This window comes from Astatotilapia calliptera, chromosome 19, assembly GCF_900246225.1.
Source record: "Astatotilapia calliptera chromosome 19, fAstCal1.2, whole genome shotgun sequence".
Classification (NCBI taxonomy): Eukaryota; Metazoa; Chordata; class Actinopteri; order Cichliformes; family Cichlidae; genus Astatotilapia; species Astatotilapia calliptera.
Genome location: NC_039320.1, coordinates 397,103 through 417,398, shown reverse-complemented (window position 1 = coordinate 417,398; position 20,296 = coordinate 397,103). Strand labels below are relative to the sequence as shown.

The 20,296-nt window shown below is 41.2% G+C and overlaps 1 protein-coding gene across 2 annotated transcripts; it reads right to left on the bottom strand.

Annotated features, from left to right (window-relative positions):
- Nucleotides 1-1,143: 1,143 nt before the first annotated feature.
- egln3 (egl-9 family hypoxia-inducible factor 3) lies at nucleotides 1,144-19,448 on the bottom strand. Of its 2 annotated transcripts, XM_026152127.1 has the most exons (6): nucleotides 19,287-19,448; nucleotides 17,815-18,641; nucleotides 4,139-4,258; nucleotides 3,672-3,808; nucleotides 3,362-3,435; nucleotides 1,144-3,252 (listed from the first exon to the last, which is right to left on the bottom strand). In XM_026152127.1, exons 2-6 carry the CDS (start codon nucleotides 18,607-18,609, stop codon nucleotides 3,209-3,211), a joined length of 1,170 nt encoding a protein of 389 aa, XP_026007912.1. In that variant the 5' UTR covers nucleotides 18,610-18,641; nucleotides 19,287-19,448; the 3' UTR covers nucleotides 1,144-3,208. The 2 variants fall into 2 exon arrangements, with proteins under 2 accessions (XP_026007912.1, XP_026007913.1); XM_026152128.1 differs by lacking the exons at nucleotides 17,815-18,641; nucleotides 19,287-19,448 and adding an exon at nucleotides 13,157-14,029.
- Between the last annotated feature and the right edge of the window lie 848 nt (nucleotides 19,449-20,296).

The window sequence follows — 20,296 nt, the reverse complement described above, 5'->3', positions numbered from 1 at the left end:
ACCAGTTAACGCTTGCTTGTTAGTTAGCTTAATGCTTATTCTTATCTTTGGCTTATTCTTAATTACTTTTAATCATTTTTAATTATTTTTTTGACTGTTTTATCCTTACACTTAGTTTTCTTTTATGCTTTTATATGCAATTCTTTTGCTTTTGTGTTTTAATGCCATTCAACCTGCTAGCATGTTTTGGTACCTTGCCATAGACCTCATCCTTCCCTGTTACTTCATCCTACTCTCTTAAGCACTTTGGTACACCACTGGTTTTTAAATGTGCTATATAAATAAAGTTTGTTGTTTTGTTGTTGTTGTGTTTGTCTTTCGGATCCTTCCTAGTTGGGAGGATAGGGCTTAAAATCTGGGACTCTCCACCAGTTGCTCTTAGAACTGAAGAAGCTTCTCCAAACACTTTTCTTTCCAAGCTCCTTAGACCACACCAGACTACCTTCTACCATTGCTCCGTTGTCCAGTTCTGATGCTCACATGCACATTGGTGGTGGTTTTGGTGGGAGATGCAGGTCAGCATGGGCACCCTGGGAGGTCTGCAGTTATGCAGCCCCATTTGCAAACTGGAATGCACTGTGTATTCCCACACATATCAATTGAGCTATCAGTAATTTTTAAACCAGCATCAACTTTTTTGGCAATTTGAGCAACATTAGCTTGTCACAGTTACTCCCTGTGTGCATCAGTGAGACTTGGCCAGTGATGACCCTGTCACTGGCTCACCACTCTTTCTTCCTTGGACCATTTTAATAGATACTGACCACTGCAGACCAGGAAACTCCCACAAGAACTGCAGTTTTGGAGATGCTCTAACCCATCTAGTCACATCCCAATTTGGCCCATTTTTCCTGCTTCTAACACATCAACGTTGGGACCTACATGTTCACTTGTTCGCTGATATAGCCCACTCACTAACAGTTGCTATCATGAAGAAATGTCAGTGTTATTCACTTCACCTGTCAGTGCTCATGTTATACCTGATCAGGGAATTGCACTGGAGCAGCCCTTGAATTTATATAAGAGTTCATAATTGAACCACTTATTTTACTTGTAAATAAAACCACTAATTGCTCAGCTGTACCGGTGATGTGAATGGTTAAATAAACCATAAAGCCATAAATAAAGTCAAACACCACAGTCTGTTTTTTTAAACCGAAGTTGTATTCAACACATTTGTAAATATCATGTTTACAGAACATTCGGATTGTGTACAAGACTTAACTCTTCCACCAAAGAATGCAGTAATACCAGCAGAGAGCCCAAGTGGGGGGGGGGGTTGTCCCACTCCCGCTGCAATGAAGATGACAGATCAGTTTTAAAGGTGGTGTAAGTTGGCGGTGAGCGTTATTGTTTCAGGACAGCGACTCGAGCTCAATAATGTCTCAGAAGGGCTGTTTGAACGGAACATCAATTATTCATCCTCTCATATGTACAGTCTCTTTGACAGCTGCTTCACACGCTCCCGTCAAATCTGCTGTATCAGTGGAATCTGTCTCCTCATCGTCCTTCTCCGTCAGCAGAGGACGGCGCTTGCACCAGACACAGACATCCGTTTTTCGATTCAGGGACCGAACTCACGGGGACCGGAGTAAATGGAGCGTTTTGTCAAAATAATTTACGGAAGACTATTTGTGAATCACACTTAAAGTGAAAGGTTTTTCTAATTCTCAGCCAACAAAGTTCACTAATACACAGAAGCATTCCGAGAAGGGTATGAAAAACAAATCTGCAATTGTGGATATTTAACACATTTTACTATAAAAAATACGTCATTTATCAAATCTCAGTAGAATTGTGTTGGAAAGTAAAACCTTTCACATATGATGATGGAAGGTAGTGCAATATAAGAGATCATATGGTAAACTTCAATGAACAATTCATTCCCATTAAATGCAAACTTGACCTTAAAGGGGACCTTTTTGCTTTTCCTTCTTTTCTATCACACGAACATATTTTATGTTATTCACTATGTCAAGGAAGGAAATCATTTTCATGAACTAAGCAGGATACGGTAAGTAGGCATTATTTTGAACTGTGAATCGTACGACGTTTTATTCTTGAACTCTTAAATGAGTTCAAGAATAAAAATACGGAGTGAGAATGAGCAGAATGGGTCCCCTTTAAGAGCATTTTGTCCGAGGCCAGCAGCTTAGCTGAACCTACAAAACCATTTACTAGAAGGTGATTTGCAGCACACGCTAGTTCCCAATTGGAAGCTTGGTTGAAGCTACAAGGAATTTGGAAAAGTAACCGATTAAACTATTCGTTTTACTTTTCTGGATTAGATGACACAGCTATTTCCCACAAACGTTTTATATCATCGCGGCAAAGTGCTCTTCCCAAAATTGGCACTCCAGCGATGCACTGTATGATATATTAAGTGGAAACATTTACATCTAAGTTCTAGGGTAATAAAACTATTAGTGATTTAATAAATTTGTTGAATTTAAAATAAATAATTGACTTAATGCTAATGGAGTTTTTTTAAATAAAAGAAATCCTTAATGACTCAGTATTTCAATCTAGCAAGCTCTTTTTTTCCTTTTGGTTGTTCACAATAAAATATACAAAGTTTTTTCAAAAGTTTCTCCTAATAAGATCTCAAATTTGAAACATGTATTTTCATCTTTTTCAAGTTCAGCCCTCATTGGTCGGTGGATATCGAGGCATCATCTACTGGTAAACAATTTTTCTTCTTCTTCTGTAGTTTAAGCAACAGTTCTGTGCTCCTCCTTCTTAAGCACACATTTAAGTGTGAAACTTCCGTCACAGTGGTTTAAAAACATCATGTCTCTCTGTAAACCCCGAAAGCTGTCGGCAAACTCTCCTCCTCCTCTCATCTGAAGGCGAGGCTTTAAAAGAAAATTTACCAAAAAAAAAAAAAAGTACAGTGTACAGTTTTTTCTCTCCACTCAGACGAAATCAGCTGCGTATTGCAGAAACATCATGAAAAGCAGGGAATGTCCAGAACAGCTGCAGGTCGCCCAAAGTGCCTCGGGTTATAGCAGCAGCAGGAGCAGCAGCAGAAATGCAGGCAGGTCAGAAACGCCCGTCCTTAGATCAGGACAGGGTGAAAACTTTTTTTTTTTGTTTGTTTTTCAACTTTTCTTTCAGCTTTTCCAGAAGCTTCGACGACCAGAAGGAACCCTGCCGCCCTCTCCTGCGGTTTGGAGGTTGAACACTAGGTGGTGACACCTCCTCGTGATCAGCTGGAGCTGCTGGAGCTACCGCCCTGCTGCGCCTTTGATGCTGAAACAGAAAAAACAAAGACATTCAGAAATGAAATTCTGTCTCAAGATATAATTTGAAAGCATTTGCTGTGGAAATAAACTGCGCTTTGTCCGGGGTTCGTTTGTACCTGTGAGGTCTCTGAAGCGTCTCTTGGCCTCGGCTCGCTCCTCAGAGTCGAAATACCAAACTGTGATGGCGTACCTGAAACACAAACGGCAAGAACAGTGTCTTCAGTGGTTGCCATTGCTGTCTGTAACGACCAGTGTGTGTTAATAAGGGTTACGTTTTTGCTAATTAATTTGCCATGTTTTAAGGAAAATTACAACACATCTAACAAATGCCAACAAAGGCAGATGGTCCAAGTCATCATGTCTGTAGTAGTTACAGGAGAAGCTGCCTCATGAATTGGGGTACTGATGGGTTGGTTGGCGGGTTACCTGGTGGTATAGGAAGGCTGCACTTCATGTGGGTTCCTGCGGTCTGACCAAAAGAAGAGCAGCCTATCAAAAAGTGGCTTGATGTCTGCCACGTACGACTTCCCTTCTGGAAAGATCCTGAGGATGCCGCCATGCTCCTGATAAACAACAGCAGGAAAGACAATTTAGTGAAAGTTCTTTTTCTCTCATTTCTATTCACTCCTGTCCCCAGACAGAAACCAAAAATGTGCAAATATTCACATCTTAATTCTAATCAGTCGCGATCACTTCCTCTGATTTTATCAAGTCAAAGGAAGCAAAAAAACATTTCATACTGATATCATCAGAGATCAAAGTCAGAAACTTCACTATTCACTCAGCTCACAATCAGACTTGAAATCATAAAAAAGATTCGAGATGGTGATCAAACACGAAAAACTGAAAAGAGGGTTCGATAAATGAATAAATGAACAAAGTGTAATAAGCACCTTGGCATTCCAGTTCTTGTTGAGGTAGTAGATGCAGGTGATGCAGCGTCCATCACAGTTGGGATTGTCCACGTGCTTGACATAACCCGCCCCATTTCCTGGGTAACACGCCACCATAGCCTAAACAGACACGCACAAGCAGAAATAATTAGAGCACTCCATGTGTCACTACTACCACAAAACCCTGCTGCTTTAAATGCACTTCACCACGAGCTCGGACATCATAGAAAGTGCTAACATTAACTGCTATTTTTTTCCTCATGTGTCTCATATTTGACTACATTACACAGATAAATAAAGTTTTTGCTTCACATATTTATTTACGAAACATAATGGAAAACAGCACATATAAACAGAATTGATTAGTTATTACTTGGTTACTTTTTATTTTTGTTACCACTGATATTGTAATTATTCATAATTGTGGTTCTCATCAGTAGAATTTAACTGAGGCTTTGTAAACTTGTGAGCTGTCACAACTGCTGCTCACGTTTTTCCAAAGTTTTACAAATCAAACCATCAACACATGAATCAAGAGAGAAAAGAAAAGAAGTGAAGTTCTGAAACTGGAGTATAATGGAAGGAACTGATGAATAGTAAAAATACTAAAATATCAGGAATAAAATTGTAGTGTTAACAGAGATAACAGGAAATAAAAATGTACTAGACTGTTCTTTTAGTTTAGCACAATCTGATGTAATAAGATGATCATTTCCTATGGCTTGTTTTGGAAATATAATAACATAATATAAAAACAAGTAATGCTGAACGAGTACAGTGGCTGATATAATCTTCGAAATAAAAGCTGGCGCGTTGAAAATCAGTTATGCTGACACAATTACACATACTTCCTCTATGTGTGTGCGCACCAATGTAGGTGTGTGTGTGGTGGTTATTTACTAATATTTCTCGTGTCCAGATGTGCTTGTTGTGGTTGCATGCCTACACACCGAGTCGCACGTACACGTGTATGTGTACATATGTGTGTGTGTGCGTACGTGCTGCCAGTCAGTATTGGGAGGAAATTGGAACAGCCGCGCTTGTGGTTACAGTATTGATAAGAGGCCATAATAGTTTTGCAAAGACCGACAGATTTCCCAACACAACCAGGAATCCTGACGTCACTGAGATTTTGGCCCCATCATCTATTTGTTCCACTATTTTTTGAAAATGAGCCATTTCTTTTTACATGTTTAAAATGAAAGAAATACTAAAACTAGAATACCAGTTCTTACAAACCAGTGCTTTGACTACAGAGTCCTCATAATTAATTGCTTCCTCAAAGCAATAAATAAAAATAAAATAATAAAAATACAATAAATATTCACAGAAAACGAGTTCATTTCAGTTAAAATGGAAACCTTTTCCAAACAGGACATGGGAGGTGGGAGCTAGGGGGGGGGGGGGGGGGGGGTTTCCCTGCATCCCCTCCCTGCAGCGCTGCGACCTCATAACCCCAGCAGGAAGTGTCTGATAAGCTCAGAGTAAGAGACGAGACTGTGAGATGTGAGACTGTGTCTCAGAGTCCACAGAAAACAAAGCACAAACTGTGATCCTTGCCGATGAAACAAAACCCAGTGGTCACAAACAGCTGATTCTGTGCTACTCAGGTTAGATCTGCTCAGACTGCCCACTGCAGCTAAACACCTACATCTAGCATTTCACAGACTGATATTATTATTTACTTGGGCTTGCAGTAAAACACACCTGCCCCTTTAAATTTTTCCAAAACAGAAAAAAATATTAAAAGACAATTTATTAAAGTTTTGTGCAAGTTTCCATGTTTCATCATTTGGCACTGAAAAATCAATCATTTTTTCCAGAATGTGGACCCTACTTTACAAATGAAAGAAAAAAAGAAAAGGAAAATGACGTTAGAGAAGATTGATGCTTGTTAAAAACACATGTTCCTTAAACGCGCCAAAACAAACATCAGCAGCACTGATTTATGTCAAAGCGTGTTATCTTTACCATCTCTCTGACGTCAACGTCGTCACCTCACCCCGATGATTACACACAGACTGCACGCAAGCCCCTCGACCAATGCCTGTAGCTCAATGTACGCACATGTCCAAGACATGAGCGTGATTTGCATTTATTCGCGGAACCTCGATAGCAGAAAATTATAGAGGCAAAGTCACGGCAGCAGTCACGCTGTCAACGTGCTTGCCCCTTTTCTCTGATGGGATTTCATTGTGAACCCCCCTTATTGTCAAACACATGCGTGCAAAGGCCTTCTACACCTTTGCACGCTCCATAGAATCTCATGGAAGCGAACATCCTGTTCACTTCCTTTCCTTTACGATTATCAACACACATGCCAGTTTATACAGGAAGGTCACAGTGCAGATTAACCCCAGATCCAATAGACCATTCCCTCGATACATCAACGACAACAGCAGCACACCTTTAGTAACCTTACCGACATCAACATGTACCACCTGATGTCTGTGTTTATACACCCGTCGCATGCAACCATGTAGACGCCACATCCCTTCCCTTTTGGGCGCTCTCGCTGTGAAACGCCCCTCTCTATTGCTTTTCATGAGAAGGGGATCGGGATGGTGGGTGGGTGCAGAAGTCAAGCCCCCGTCAGTGTGTGCGAGGGACTCCAAACGTGCACGTAGTTTCAGGCCTCCCTGGCTGCCAGTGACGACAAACCCCTAGCGCTGATAACGAGCGGCTGACCTGCTCCACAGGCTCGCTCTGAGGGGAAGTGGAGAAATCACGCAAGTTTGTTTACACGCCGCCACTAGGGCACGTACACACACACATACAGGCTTCATCATCATTACCGTCATCGTACAAGTGAGTTCCTGTAGAATGAGAAAAAAAAAAAAAAGCGCAGTGACACAGGAGGGGGGCTGAGCGGAGATGAAATGATACACTGTGAGAGGAAAAGGGCTGAAAACAAAACGCCTTAGAACTGTTTTTCAATTCAACTTTATCTTATCTCTCTAGCAGAGGGAGATGCAGAGAGGGGGGAGGAGAGGGGCACGGGGAGATGTTGTGCAGGTGTGGTGATGTCTGTGCGGTTGTTTGGCAGGTTTCCAGCCAGCTGATGGTTTAATGACAAAGCTACGTGTGGCGCGTGAGGCTACAGCGCGTCTGCAGCGCCACCGACATCCAGCAGCAGTGATTCTGCAACTTTTAGCAAACCCAGTCCAAGAGGTTTTAAGACCTTTTTAATGCCTCACAGATACTGGAGCTAGACTGTTTGGCTTCAACCACCTAACAGACTGGTGTCAAGCAATGCTTGGAGTTGGGTTTGTCTACTACTTTGGGTGCAATCTTTGATTTTTAATTATGTCCAGCTGCTTGTATCATAATCAGAATTGTATTTCAAACTATTATTAAAGGTGTTTTGTGTCCTCCACACAAAAGACAAATCCTGCTGTTTATTCTCCTGCATCATCTCCACGTGTGTGTGTGTGTGTGTGTGTGTGTGTGTGTGTGTGTGTGTGTGTGTGTGTGTGTGTGTGTGTGTGTGTGTGTTGTAACCAGGCTGACCCGTTTTCACAAGAAGTTCTATCTGATAACACGTACACACACAAACATGTGATAAGAGCTTACTGTACACTGCAGCACGTGAATGTGTGTGTGTGTGTGTGTGTGTGTGTGTGTGTGTGTGTGTGTGTGTGTGTGTGTGTAATGAGGATACTGTATGTGAGTGAGTGAGCTTTAGTGTGTGCTGAGGAGGAGTGAAGGAAGAATTGAATGTGTACGTGAGAATGTCCACTGCTACACGCGCATACCTTCACGCCCACTCACACGAATGGGCGTGTATCTGTTCTGCTGTGTCTGACTTTCCGAGGAACAATGTCTTTATAGGGACATTTTTGAAAATTTAAGACAGTTTGGTCGCTCCTTGCTTTGGGATTTAAAACTTTAACAAGAACTTTTTGAGAGTTAGGCTTAGTTTTAAAGTTAAGGTCGGGGTCATTCGAGCCCAAGTGATGCTGATCTCAGAGAAAAGGACACAGACACAGTCTGGCATCCATCAAACACTGACTTGATGTTGTTATTTCAATAAATTAGCTGACTAGTTGTTGCAGGCTTTTGATATCATTTATCTAACATATTTTTCCATCTGTGTAAAATAGAATATCTGTAAGTGACTGACTAGATCTCCCCCTTTCTGTTGAGTTTCAGTTTTTCTGCTCTCCTATAACCAAAATGTAAAGTCTCAAATCTCTTAGATATATTCAATTAGATTTTTAGAAATGTCAAACAACAACAACAACAAAACAAAATGTGAATTTTTGCAAATCAGATCCAAATGACATTGAGGTATTTTAATAAAATGCAGTCTCAGTCTTGGAGTTCCTCTAAGTGCCACTTGGGGCTGGTACTAAAAAGGAGTCAATGCCCATAGACTCCCATGTTGAGCATTAAAAGCATATCCTAGTACAAAAATTGATTTTGGCCTCAATGGCTGGTTTCCACTTTCATAAAACTCTGAGTAGGGGGAATATGTTTATGACACATCCACCTGGATTTTTATATTAGGAAGATGCCCACACTGATTGGGACACCATACAGGTGGTCATGGGGTTTGCTAGGCTTGCTGTGACTATAGACGTGAAATTATGTTACGAGATGACAAACCCTTCAAATTTTTCTTAAAATGCAGCTCATAAATGTCTTTTTTGCGGGATGAATCAAGGAGATCCCAAGATTCATTGTGGATTGGTGGTTTGGACAATCCAAGCAAAGTGGTCAAAGAATTCTCTTTTAGATGTAAGCACATTTCACTCGCCGATCGAGCAGTACCGATGTTAAAATTACTGAATTTCAAATTAAGTTACATTTGTGACGCGAGTCGTTACTTATTGTGGCTCAGGTCCAGCAGTCTAAAAGCCTTTAAAACAAAAAGCAGCTTAAATTTTTAATTTAATCTTACACAGACTGTGGCAGTGTTATAGGTAATGAATACTATCGTCTTAATTTGTCTTAGGACTGCAAATGTCTAGAGTGAGGGGAGACTGAGAAACCCACTGATGCAAAACTTCTTTGGTGCTTCAGAGGAGAGGTGATGGGATAGAGGTTTTCCACTGCTGATGACCCTCTGGGACAAATTCATCAATGTGCGAGAAAAGGGAAGAGAAACTGGAGTCTGGAGCACCAGCTTAATGCATGAGCTGTTTTCTACCAGTCCCTCAACTATAGAAAAATTTAAACCGATTCCTAAATATTTGCTACCTATATTTAAAGCAAGTATCAGCAACAAAATGTCCTTGAAGATAAGTGAAAGAAATCTCCGTCCCGGGTTTCTCCGTGGATCGGGTTTCCTCCGAGGCGTGGGCACCTATAAGCAGAGTTTTGTCTTTACCCTATGAGATTCAAAATTATTCAAAGTAACACTCAGGTATGCCGTTCAGCAGGTTAGTTACAGCGCCGGGAGTAGCTTGGGAGAACAAGGAAACACAGACTGCTTCAGGTTGCTTTCCCAAAATCAACTCAAAGGTTTATTCATCAGACAACAGTTTATATAGAGGAAAAAGGTTCGTGTGTCAGCAGAATCAGAATCAGAATCAGAAAGGGGTTTATTGCCAAATGTTGAGCAGGTTTACAACATTAGGAAATTGCTGCGGTGCTTCAGTGCAAACATAGTGTCATAAATAGCACTTAAATAGACATGAAAAAATAAAAGTAGGGATAAGAATTAAAAGTGCTACGTAGAAAGATATGTGCATGAGCTATACATGAGATATATACATGAGAATAAGAATTAAGAGTGCTACGTTGAAAGATATATACATGAGTGCAGGTGGTGATCAGTGCCAATCATGGAATGATGCAGTGAACACAGCGTAGGGTCATGTGTTAGTGGTGGGAACAGTCATACAGTTATTGTTCATGTGTCCAACAGCAGAGGGGAAGAAACTGTTCTTATGGCGAGAGGTTCTGGTGCGAATGGACCGGACCCTCCTGCCTGAGGGGAGCAGGTCAAACAGACTGTGTCCAGGGTGAGAAGGGTCAGCTGAGATCCGGGCTGCACGCCGCAGTGTCCTGGAGGTGTACAGGTCCTGCAAAGATGGGAGTCTGCAGCCAATCACCTTCTCAGCAGAGCGCACAACACGCTGCAGTCTCTGTTTGTCCCTGATAGTGGCTCCAGCGTACCACACGGTGATGGAGGAGGTGAGGATGGACTCGATGATTGCAGTGTAGAACTGCATCATCGTCCGTGTTGGCAGGTTGAATTTCTTCAGCTGCCTCAGGAAGTACATCCTCTGCTGGGCTTTCTTAATGACGGAGGTGATGGTGGGCTCCCACTTCAGGTCCTGGGTGACGGTGGTACCCAGGAAGCGGAATGAGTCCACAGAGGTGATGGGGGTGTCAGTCAGGATGATGGAGGGGAGTGGGGCTGTGTGCTTCCTGAAGTCCACAATAATCTCCACTGTCTTCTGGGCATTCAGCACCAGGTTGTTGTGGCTGCACCAAGACACCAGACGTTCAGCCTCCCTCCTGTAGGCAGACTCGTCCCCGTCCGAGATGAGTCCAATAACGGTGGTGTCATCTGCAAACTTGATTAGCTTGACAGACTGGTGGGTGGAGGTGCAGCAGTTGGTGTACAGGGAGAAGAGCAGAGGAGAAAGAACACAGCCCTGAGGGGAGCCGGTGCTGATGGTCCGGGAGTCCGAGACATTCTTTCCCAGCCTCACATGCTGCTTCCTGTCCGTCAGGAAGTCAGTGATCCACCGGCAGATGGGGTCAGGCACATTCATCTGGGAAAGCTTGTCTCGGAGATGGTCTGGAAGGATGGTGTTGAAGGCAGAGCTGAAGTCCACAAACAGGATCCTGGCGCAGATTCTCAGTTCAGACCGGTACAGACCAAATAAGGAAACGTCTTCCTGCCCTCTGAGCAAAGAAGTATCCTTTGTATAGTTTATCAGTTCAGCTACAATTTATGATTATCCCAGCAAAATACACTCCTAGACATAGAATACAGAGTTCTTTCATTAGTGAATTCTGAAACAAACCACCTGGCCTTTAACAAGCTCTTTTCTAGGAGATAAAGAAGGGAGGATGGGAATAAGGAAGTGATCTCTGTGGTATTTTCGACCTTGGTACCAGCCTGTGATTCTTACACATTAATTCTTGGGTCACAGAGAAAGAGAAAAACAACTAGTAAATACTAGTTGTTTTTCTCTTTCTCTGTAACAGTTTTCCTGTATAATATCACAATAAAACAATATCCTGTAAATGCTACCATGGTATCAAAATATCACAACTGTTCCTAAGTAAATGTATTTTGATCAGTTAAATTCCACCTCCGGCCATTTTTATGGAAATGTATGAAAAATATACATCCTATAATAAAATAATCCATTTAATGTAGGCCCCTGGGATATTTTATTATACTGTGCCAAAGTGAAATGACATTAGTCACACAAACTACACTAACTGTTTACTGACTAATTGTAACACTACTGTTAGCTAAAGGACACAGCTTAATAACGTTGTTTTTACATGTGCCAAGTACATCACAAAATCTAAAAGTTCTCCAGTAAAAGTAAAACAAATTAGATAAAATAAAGATTTTCTCTAGCTGCTGTGCACACGAAACAGTGCGTTGTATCTACACCATCTCACTTAAGGGTGCCTTAGTTTCAGCCTTCAGTCTTCACAACTTGCATTATTATTCCTACAATACTGCTGTTCGTTATCTGTCTGAGAGTTGTAGAGTTAAAGTTTTTAACACATTAATAGAACTTTAGATCTACTTTGAACTGCATTGTACTGCATGTCAATTCAGCAGTTTATATACTGCTAGTAAATACAATATTGTTATTATTATGTGGAGGCTCATTCTGGGTCAATGCCCACAGGTTTCTGTTCAGGTTAATAGGTAGAGACGATACATGTAAAAGCTGAGAATGGTACTCCTACGACGGAACCGTAATCTTCACGCCATTAATCATCACAGCAGCGGAGAACACCCAGAGGACCTGACCTGATGTCGTAAATTCCCTGCCCTTCCTGCACCTTGTTCTGGTTTCTGAAACACTGGCTCAGGGCCCAGAATTGGTCAGTTACTGAAATACTGCCAAAAGGCCAAAAAGTTACTGAGAAAAAGAAGAACGTCCAAGCACAACAGAAAGAAAGAAAAGGATAGAGGAAATAAAGCAGAGCTCCAGTCAGTGCCTAGTGATTAAGTTATGTAGAGTCCACTTGAGCTCACATCTGCCTTTTTCACAACTAACAATTCTCTGTAATAAATACCAATATTAAAACCACTGTCACAGCATGCCATGTTTTTGTGCAAGAGCTTTGGTGTGTTTACTTCTACGCATGATGCACCTTTCCACTGAGCAGCTAGAGGAGGAGAGCATGTGAGGAGTGTGTGATGAGCCAAGCCGTTAAATGAAAGAAGGAAGGCCTGAGATAAACAGCATCTCCTGATCTCAGCATCACTTATAACCAGCTGGAGTCCAAACCAGCGCACAGCTTCAGCACAATGCCACTACTGACAGTGGGGAGTGACATCTCCGTTTTTATTTTAACCTGTGAGTTCCAGACACACGAAGTTTATTTTTAACTGCTGACTGGAGTTTGTTGATGGTGAAAACTACACGAAGCAAGTTATAAAGTCTTTACGGTCTACATCACAAATAAATTATATAAAAAACAGTTAAAGAATTTGTTACTTAACTAAAATGAGTTTACTAAAGTCGGCTTTAAACAGTGTACCCTTTTAAAAAGTACATATCTTATGATGCTTATTTCGGGGTTTTACTCACTTTAACTCTGAATAAACTACTCATGATGTGCTTTATTTGGGCTTTTTGGTTTTCAAACATTCGACGACAAACTACACATGTAAGCAGGTCTGATCGTGTTTAAAGATCGGTTCGTATTTTGCTTTCCTCAGTTTTGTCAGCTCTGGTCCTCTGCGTCTCCTGTTTGGTCGCTCCCGATCAAATACTGGCACATTTTGGCCCTTTATTAGCTTGTTTTTCTGAATCGTCACGATGGCTGTAAACCAGGATCGTGCCACCAGGCGGTTTCGCTTACCTGGGATCTTTCCCGAATCGCTTTGTTTCCCAGCCTCCCGGAGCAAAAGGAGATCAGCTTATCGATCAGGTTGAGCAAGAAGTTGATGGCCTCGCAGCCGCGTTCCGATCCGCTCACCCAGGCGATCTTGTCTCCACGGATGCTCCTCCGGTGGACTGCCGGGACGGATCCGGCCAGCCGGCCGTCCTGCAGAACTCCAGAGCGGTGCATGTCTTTCACCTGATCCAACACCGCGCCCCCGGCCAGCTCGCCGAGGAGTCCGTCCACGTAGTAGAAGCCGTATTCCTGCAGGGCCGGGACGACCTGCTCAAGAGCCAAACGCTCCAATTCCGTGTCCGATAAGTGTTCAATGAAAGGCATTTTAACTGTTGAGGTAATCTTGGAAGTTTAAAAAAACGTACAAAAAGAAACGAGTCGCAGGTTCAAAGTTTTGGCTGTAAAATGATTGAATCGACAAACAGAGAGAGGGAAGCCCGTTTCGCCGTCAGCTCTGTTTCTGTGACGGTCTGAATTCAGCCCTGCTGAAGTCCAACAGTCAAGCACCGAGCTGACAGAGTTCACGGAATACCTCTGAAGTCCTGCGTTTCTCCGCTCGCGTTTATCATTCTGCCCACGACACAGGCGATCAAGCGACTGTACAAGTACACCACATCCGGTAACGGATTTCACAATAAGTGTCGCACTGCCTGACAAACCTTTTGCCTCTTGGTGTGTTTAATTTTTAACGGTGGTCGAGGGGATTGCTAGTTATTACAAGGGTGTCTGGAACATCAGTTCCAGAAAAAATAAAATAATATATCTGAAAGAATAAACCTTCAGCGTGGGACTAAAATATTTCAGTATGAGACTAAACAGGCTGCTATAGAGCATTTCTCATTAATTGCTGAAAACTAATCAATAATATGATCAAAAGACATTTTAACAAATCATTTTTGTACAAGTGATTTGTCACGTAAAATGCTAAATATTCTAAGCTCAGCAATAGTTCAATCTAATCTGTCGCATTATATATACACCAGAGGAGGAGCCAGACATTTGAAACACCCGGGGCTTAGCCCTAAAGGGTAGTATGCATGTGGGATTTTTTTTTTTTTTTTGAGGGGGGGGGGGGGTGTAGAAATGACTGAAAGATTAATAGGCTCTGTTTTGAGTTTTGTTCAAAAAAGAATGACTTCATATAGGGAAATATATATATCACACATGCAGGACACCTTAAACTAGTTTTTTAATTGAGCAGCAAGACAGAACGAAGTCGGGGCTGTATCAAGACACAGGGACTAAACCCCAATTCAACCAGACCCAGAACTGATCCAGAATTAAAACAGGACTACAACAGTTCAAAAGCAGGATTACTGAGGACTTAACCAAGACATAACCACAATCAGAACTAGATGATAGTAGCACTAAAAATCATCATAGACCTGCACTACACTTATTTATTTAATTCTACCAAAGTACAATATTTAGATTGAGAAAAGTTTATGTAATTATTTAGCCTTGTTGTGCAAACAAGCCTGCAGAACTTAATAAATATAGAATTTGAAAAATAGCAAACCTAAAAAGAAACACTAGGTACGAGATACATGAGGACCTATGATACGGTGATACTTTTAGTAAGCAACCATTTGACTAACATGTGTGTCTCACCTGCTCTTGTTCATCTCTGTTCTGTCCTCACTCTCCATCTCAATCTCTGCTCCTCTCTCCCTCTTTGTGCTGACAATCATCAAATATACAGTTGAAACCAGATATTTACAAACTCTTCAGATCAAAACACAAACACTTTTTTAATTGTAACATCAAATCAGACTAAATGTTTATTTTTTTAGATTGATAAATATAAAAACATATTTGTTAACTTTAAGAGTAAAGAGAGAAACTGTCTGTGTTTTTTAATTGCAAATGGCACCAAATTGTATTCAAACTGAGCCACACTTATGGAGCTCCACGATTCTTTTCCTGGTGTTTTGGTTGACATCTCTTGATTTTCCCATTTCAAAGAAACAGCCTCTGTGTTTTGCCTTATATGCATCCACAGCTGTGCCACCAATTTACTCACATGGACTCTACTAACCTATCAGAAGCTTCTTCAGCTCAGAATGGAATCGTCTGGAGTTTTCTTATTAATTAACAAACTTAGTGTATATGTACTCCTAAATTTGATGAAAGTGATAAAAAATAGACCGATCTCTCTCTCTTTATTCTGACATTTAACTAATTCAAAATATATTTCAATATTTATCTAAAACAAAAGTTTACTCTAAATTGATGTTGTACAGTAAAAATGTTTTATGTTTTCTCCCTAAAGTGTATGTAAATATCTGGTTACAAATGTGAATATCCTGCTGTGTACTGAAATCCCTCTTGTTTTGCATAGAAATATACTGAACAACATACAAAGCATAATATATAAAATAACATTTACCTGAGTTTTTTCTTTGAAAGAACCCTCTAATGTCCATTCTTATATTTCAGTACATAACTGAAACCGAATTAGTCGGGGAGGGTAAGAACTGAAAATATGAAATAAACACACGTAAGCTAAGACTCTCTAAAAAATAGCATTTGTTCGGCTTTTCATTTCGCCATTTGTTGATTCACTTGAAGAGCAAGTAAAATAATATTGGTCAAGTGATCAGTTTCATATCAATCTTTCGTGATGCACCGTCATATTTACATTATTTGTACGGTACGAATGATTTGCTTTGGTACCTGCTCAAACTTAAGCTCTCCTTAGTATGGCTGGCTCCGTCTCTCCAACAGCGCACTCACGGGCAGCAGCTCCCCCCGCCCCCTCGCTCAGTCGCTTAGTGCCTGAGCTTGGATCATACCAATATCAGGGGGGATTCACGCACAGTCGTAAATTCCCACAGTGTGCACTATGTGCTTCGAATATTGTGTGTACTTTTTGTTTTATACAGTTGTCAGCCAGGCATCTAACTATGAAAAAATTACACTCCAAAATACCCCGGGCTTCTGACAAAACAACCCGGGCTTAAGCCCCGTAAGCCACCCCCACGCTCCGCCCCTGATATACACTAAGCATTCTGATGAAATTCAACTGTATTGAAATTCGTCATGATGCTTAACTGTAAAACACAAAGCTAACTTTTAAATCAAATGCACTAATTCTGATATTGATTCGACATTTAGCCTTCAATAAGACGAATTCCTCTGAATTGACAATTGATTCTTGAGAGTTACGATAGTTTTATAGCTTTATTTTACAGGAATGCCGGCCTACTTCCGGTGGCATTCCTCTAGCTTTACAGTAGAGATCGGGGAGTGAATGTGCGAGGAGTGAGAGACGTGCTGGATGTGATGTCCACTGTGTGGGGGAGAGGTGAGGCTTCGTGACTTCCCCACTGCGTTTCTCTTTTATGGCCTCCTCTTACATCACGTGACGATTCGCGTGCCAAATCATTTTCACTTGAATTCCCACACAAAACAAGCGGTACACAAAAAAACAATGTGCCACAACAAGAAACCACGGCAGCACAAACTCCACACAGATCATTCACCTCGTTGTCAGCAACATAAAATATCACGCAGTAAAGTTGCCACAATGCGAGTTAGTTAAAGTTAAAGGAGCAGCAGTGGTTCGGTAACGTGCCCACGCGCTGGGCGTGCCCGTCGCCATTAAGTACTACGTGAGCTGCATGTAGCCCTCGCGCTCACTGCCTCCTCCCCTCCCTAACGGAAGTAAACAGTGAACGTGTACTTGACCACGTGCAGGGAAAATACAAAGCAGCTGCAACGGAAACTATCATGCAGCATACAGGATAATAATATTAAAATAAATAAATAAATATATAAATAATAATAACAATAAAACTAAACCCGTAAACAATTGAAGTGTATTACCGGGTATGTCTTAAAACCGTTCATCTTTAATTAATTATTTGCAGCAATTTTAAATTCTAGTATTCAATTAAATTTTATTTATACAGCGCCAAATCACAACAACAGTCGCCTCAAGACTATGATTATGGTGCTATAATTACAGTGGAGTGTTGAATGCTGCACACTTTGATTACAGAGACTCAAAAAATAAAGATTGACTCTATGTCAGATATTGGATTATTTGAACACATACTGGGAGACGTTAAGCTGGAAAAAAAAAACCCCAAAAAAACAAATCAGGATTCCACAGACCTGCTGAGATATGTGAGCCCAACAGCTCTTTGCTTTTCACAAGACAACGGAAAGGTTTGAAATGGCTGGTTTAATCTACAGCATTATAAAATGTTGTATTGTTCACTGTGTAAAAACTTCCTATGATTACCACAAGCTGTAAAAACGCAGTGTAGTAAAAAGAACAATGTTACACTCTGAAATAATTTGGAAGTATAATTCAAGAAAAGTGTACTCAAGCACTGTAACCTCCTAAATGTTCTTAATTACTGTCAGGAAAAACATTTGAAATCTCTCACAGTAGTCCATCCCAGACTGTACACATAAACTCCAAAGTAATCAAGAGTTTATTGAGAAATAGGTCCCCTGCCAATATTGGCAGTTATGTACAAATCACTGATAAAAATAAAGATTCAAAGATCCTGAGGAAACACTAAAACAGAATTCCTATGGAATAAAATCACCTTCAGATATAAAGTAAGTGAGGTGCATGGGGATGTAGACGGAGTATGACAGCTACTAACCTTGTGCCTTCCTCTGATCTTGTGCTTCCCCAACTTCCCATCGGCGTAGGTGACCAGTTTGTCCATCTTCGACAGCAGGTAGCCGATGTTCTCGCAGCCTGGCTCGTTTCCTTCCACCCAAACTATCTGGTCTCCACGAATACTCCTAGTGTTGTCCAGGCCTCTGCTGGCCAGCTTGCCGTCCTGCATCTTCCCGGAGTGGTGCAGCTCTTGGACCTCTTGCAGAACCCGGTCTCCAATTTTGCTCCCGAGGAAGTTGTCAATGATGCACATGCCATAGGAGTTCATGCTGGGGATGATGTAGTGGAGCACCAGTCTGTGACTGCTGCGGTACCTCCGGTCTTTGGATCTGGGATGGGCGCTCCAGGGAAGAGCATAGGGTACGATCCCGGCCCTATTTTTCCCAGCCCCAGCCCTGGCTATATCTCTGACTGTTTTCCCGACTTCACTCACAGCTTCAATTCCAGCTTCAACCCCAGTCCCATTTTCTTGGATCTGACCTTTCATGTCTGCAACTGTAACACTGTTGCTGCTGGTCCCAAATGTAACGCCATCTCCAGTATCGAACCCTGTATCAAATCCAGCTTTGACACCAGTCCCAACTTGGGGCTCTACCTTGGCCCCCACAAAAGTGTCTCCAGGTCCAGTGTCAGCACTGCTAAACCTCCAGGGGAGCAGCTGATCTGCATGTCTGTGGTCATTATCATCATCATTGACAAGTTTGTGGGAGTCAGTTTTAATTTCTTCCTTATTCACAACCTTGGATAGAGGACTCATGTCTGCATGCGTTCCCATCCGACTTGTTTAGCTGCTCTACACTCTGCTGACTGTTTTATAGGAAAGCACAAAGCCCCCAGGAAAGAACAGGAAGACAGAAAATGAGCAAGCTGGTTTCCAAAATAAGAGTGAGAGTAAAGGCCACCTTAATAGCTACACAAACAGCCATTACAAAAATATATCAAAAAGTTGAAAAAAAAAAAGTATCACAAGAATATATGCTGGAAAGGACTTTCCTTCACTATCCAAAAACCATCCAAAATCATTTGTCGACAATGCTTTTATTTTGAAAGTTTTGGTCAGAAGTTTTTGTTGCATTGTACTTTAATGGGTTAGGATAGTTTTTGAAAGTCTAATAATAATAATAATAATAATAATAATAATAATAATAATAATAATAATAATAATGTTTTAGGTTGTTCCACCGTCTACCGTGACCTTTTTGGCAGGATAGCCTGTCTATCGAAGTTGTACTTTTAAACTTATTCAGTAAAATATAGGCGGACTGTTCCTCCAAAACATACACAGAATGTCTTAAAACAGCTATCTGACGCGCATTTCTGCCAGCACCGCGCTGTTTGGCCGACTCCAGACCGTTTGTATCTGCCAAACTGAGAGTAAAGTCGTATTTTTTACGTTGTCATTAAAAAAATAAAAACAACATTTTCTCGGAAACAGCTGTCGGGGTAGTGTACCTGCTGGTTTTTCCCCCAGTCAAAAAGCCGTGTGAATCCCGTTACTGCTCCCAAAAAAGTCGCAGTGGAATAATCTGCCGTCACCTCGGAACGTACGTGACTTGCGGCAGATTCTAGTACAGAGGCTGCCTCGGATGACCGAAGCACGCACTGAGAGTCGAGCGAAGCGTGCACGTTAGCTGAGACATCCCGAGAGTGCAGGAAGGGGCTGAAACATCACTGCTGCTATATAAAGACGCAGAGCTAAACTTTAAAGAAGTGACCATCAGATTAATAATATCGGTTTGCTAATAAAAGCAACACGTATGCCGATTTTCTGGTGACTGTATCTTACAGCCGTCGAACTGTACAATACCCCTATTTAAACGTGCATTGGTTAAGTTAGTTATCTTTTTAAGCACATTTAAGTAGAGAGAACCAAGAGATTTTGAGTAATTATCAAAAAGGAAGAAGAAACCTCTAGGTTCATTTATTTAATGATAAATAAATGATTAATGATAATTTAATCCTCTTTCTCAGAGGAAGGCGTATAGATACGTAAACACGGCATAATACTATTTAGCTCTAGAAGGATCTAAACTTTAGAGATCGCTATAAGTAGACATTAAGGTCAGGGGAGAAGATAAGGTGTGGTCAGGGGTGGCCAAGGTCACCACAGCAACTCTATTCAACCCACATATAAAATGTAAAAGTTTACCTTCATGAAATGAATGTTTTTGTTTGTTTGTTTAAAATTACAGACATTGATTTTTTTTTAACAAAAGGATGTTAGAAAATTATGTTGTCAGTAAAGGTTCTAGAAGAAGAATGTAAGTCAAAATGAGGTTTCATATGCTACACTCATCTTTATGGTGGAATAACCATGGAAATTTGAGCCAAAATGCACTTTTTGAATAATCCAGGGCATCAGCGTTTGTTTCTGCTCCTCTTCAACATGATCATTGAATTGGTGCCATTTTGCTATTGAAACTATGTAATGATACTGATGCTCAGAGTATGTTTTAGAAGAA

Coding starts and splice junctions, on each gene's coding strand:
- egln3 (XM_026152127.1), bottom strand. CDS start 18,609: ATGGGAACGCATGCAGACATGAGTCCTCTATCCAAGGTTGTGAATAAG. Junction 3,809..4,138: donor ACAAGAACTGGAATGCCAAG/GTGCTTATTACA, acceptor GTTGTTTATCAG/GAGCATGGCGGCATCCTCAG. Junction 3,436..3,671: donor CAGCCTTCCTATACCACCAG/GTAACCCGCCAA, acceptor TTTGTGTTTCAG/GTACGCCATCACAGTTTGGT.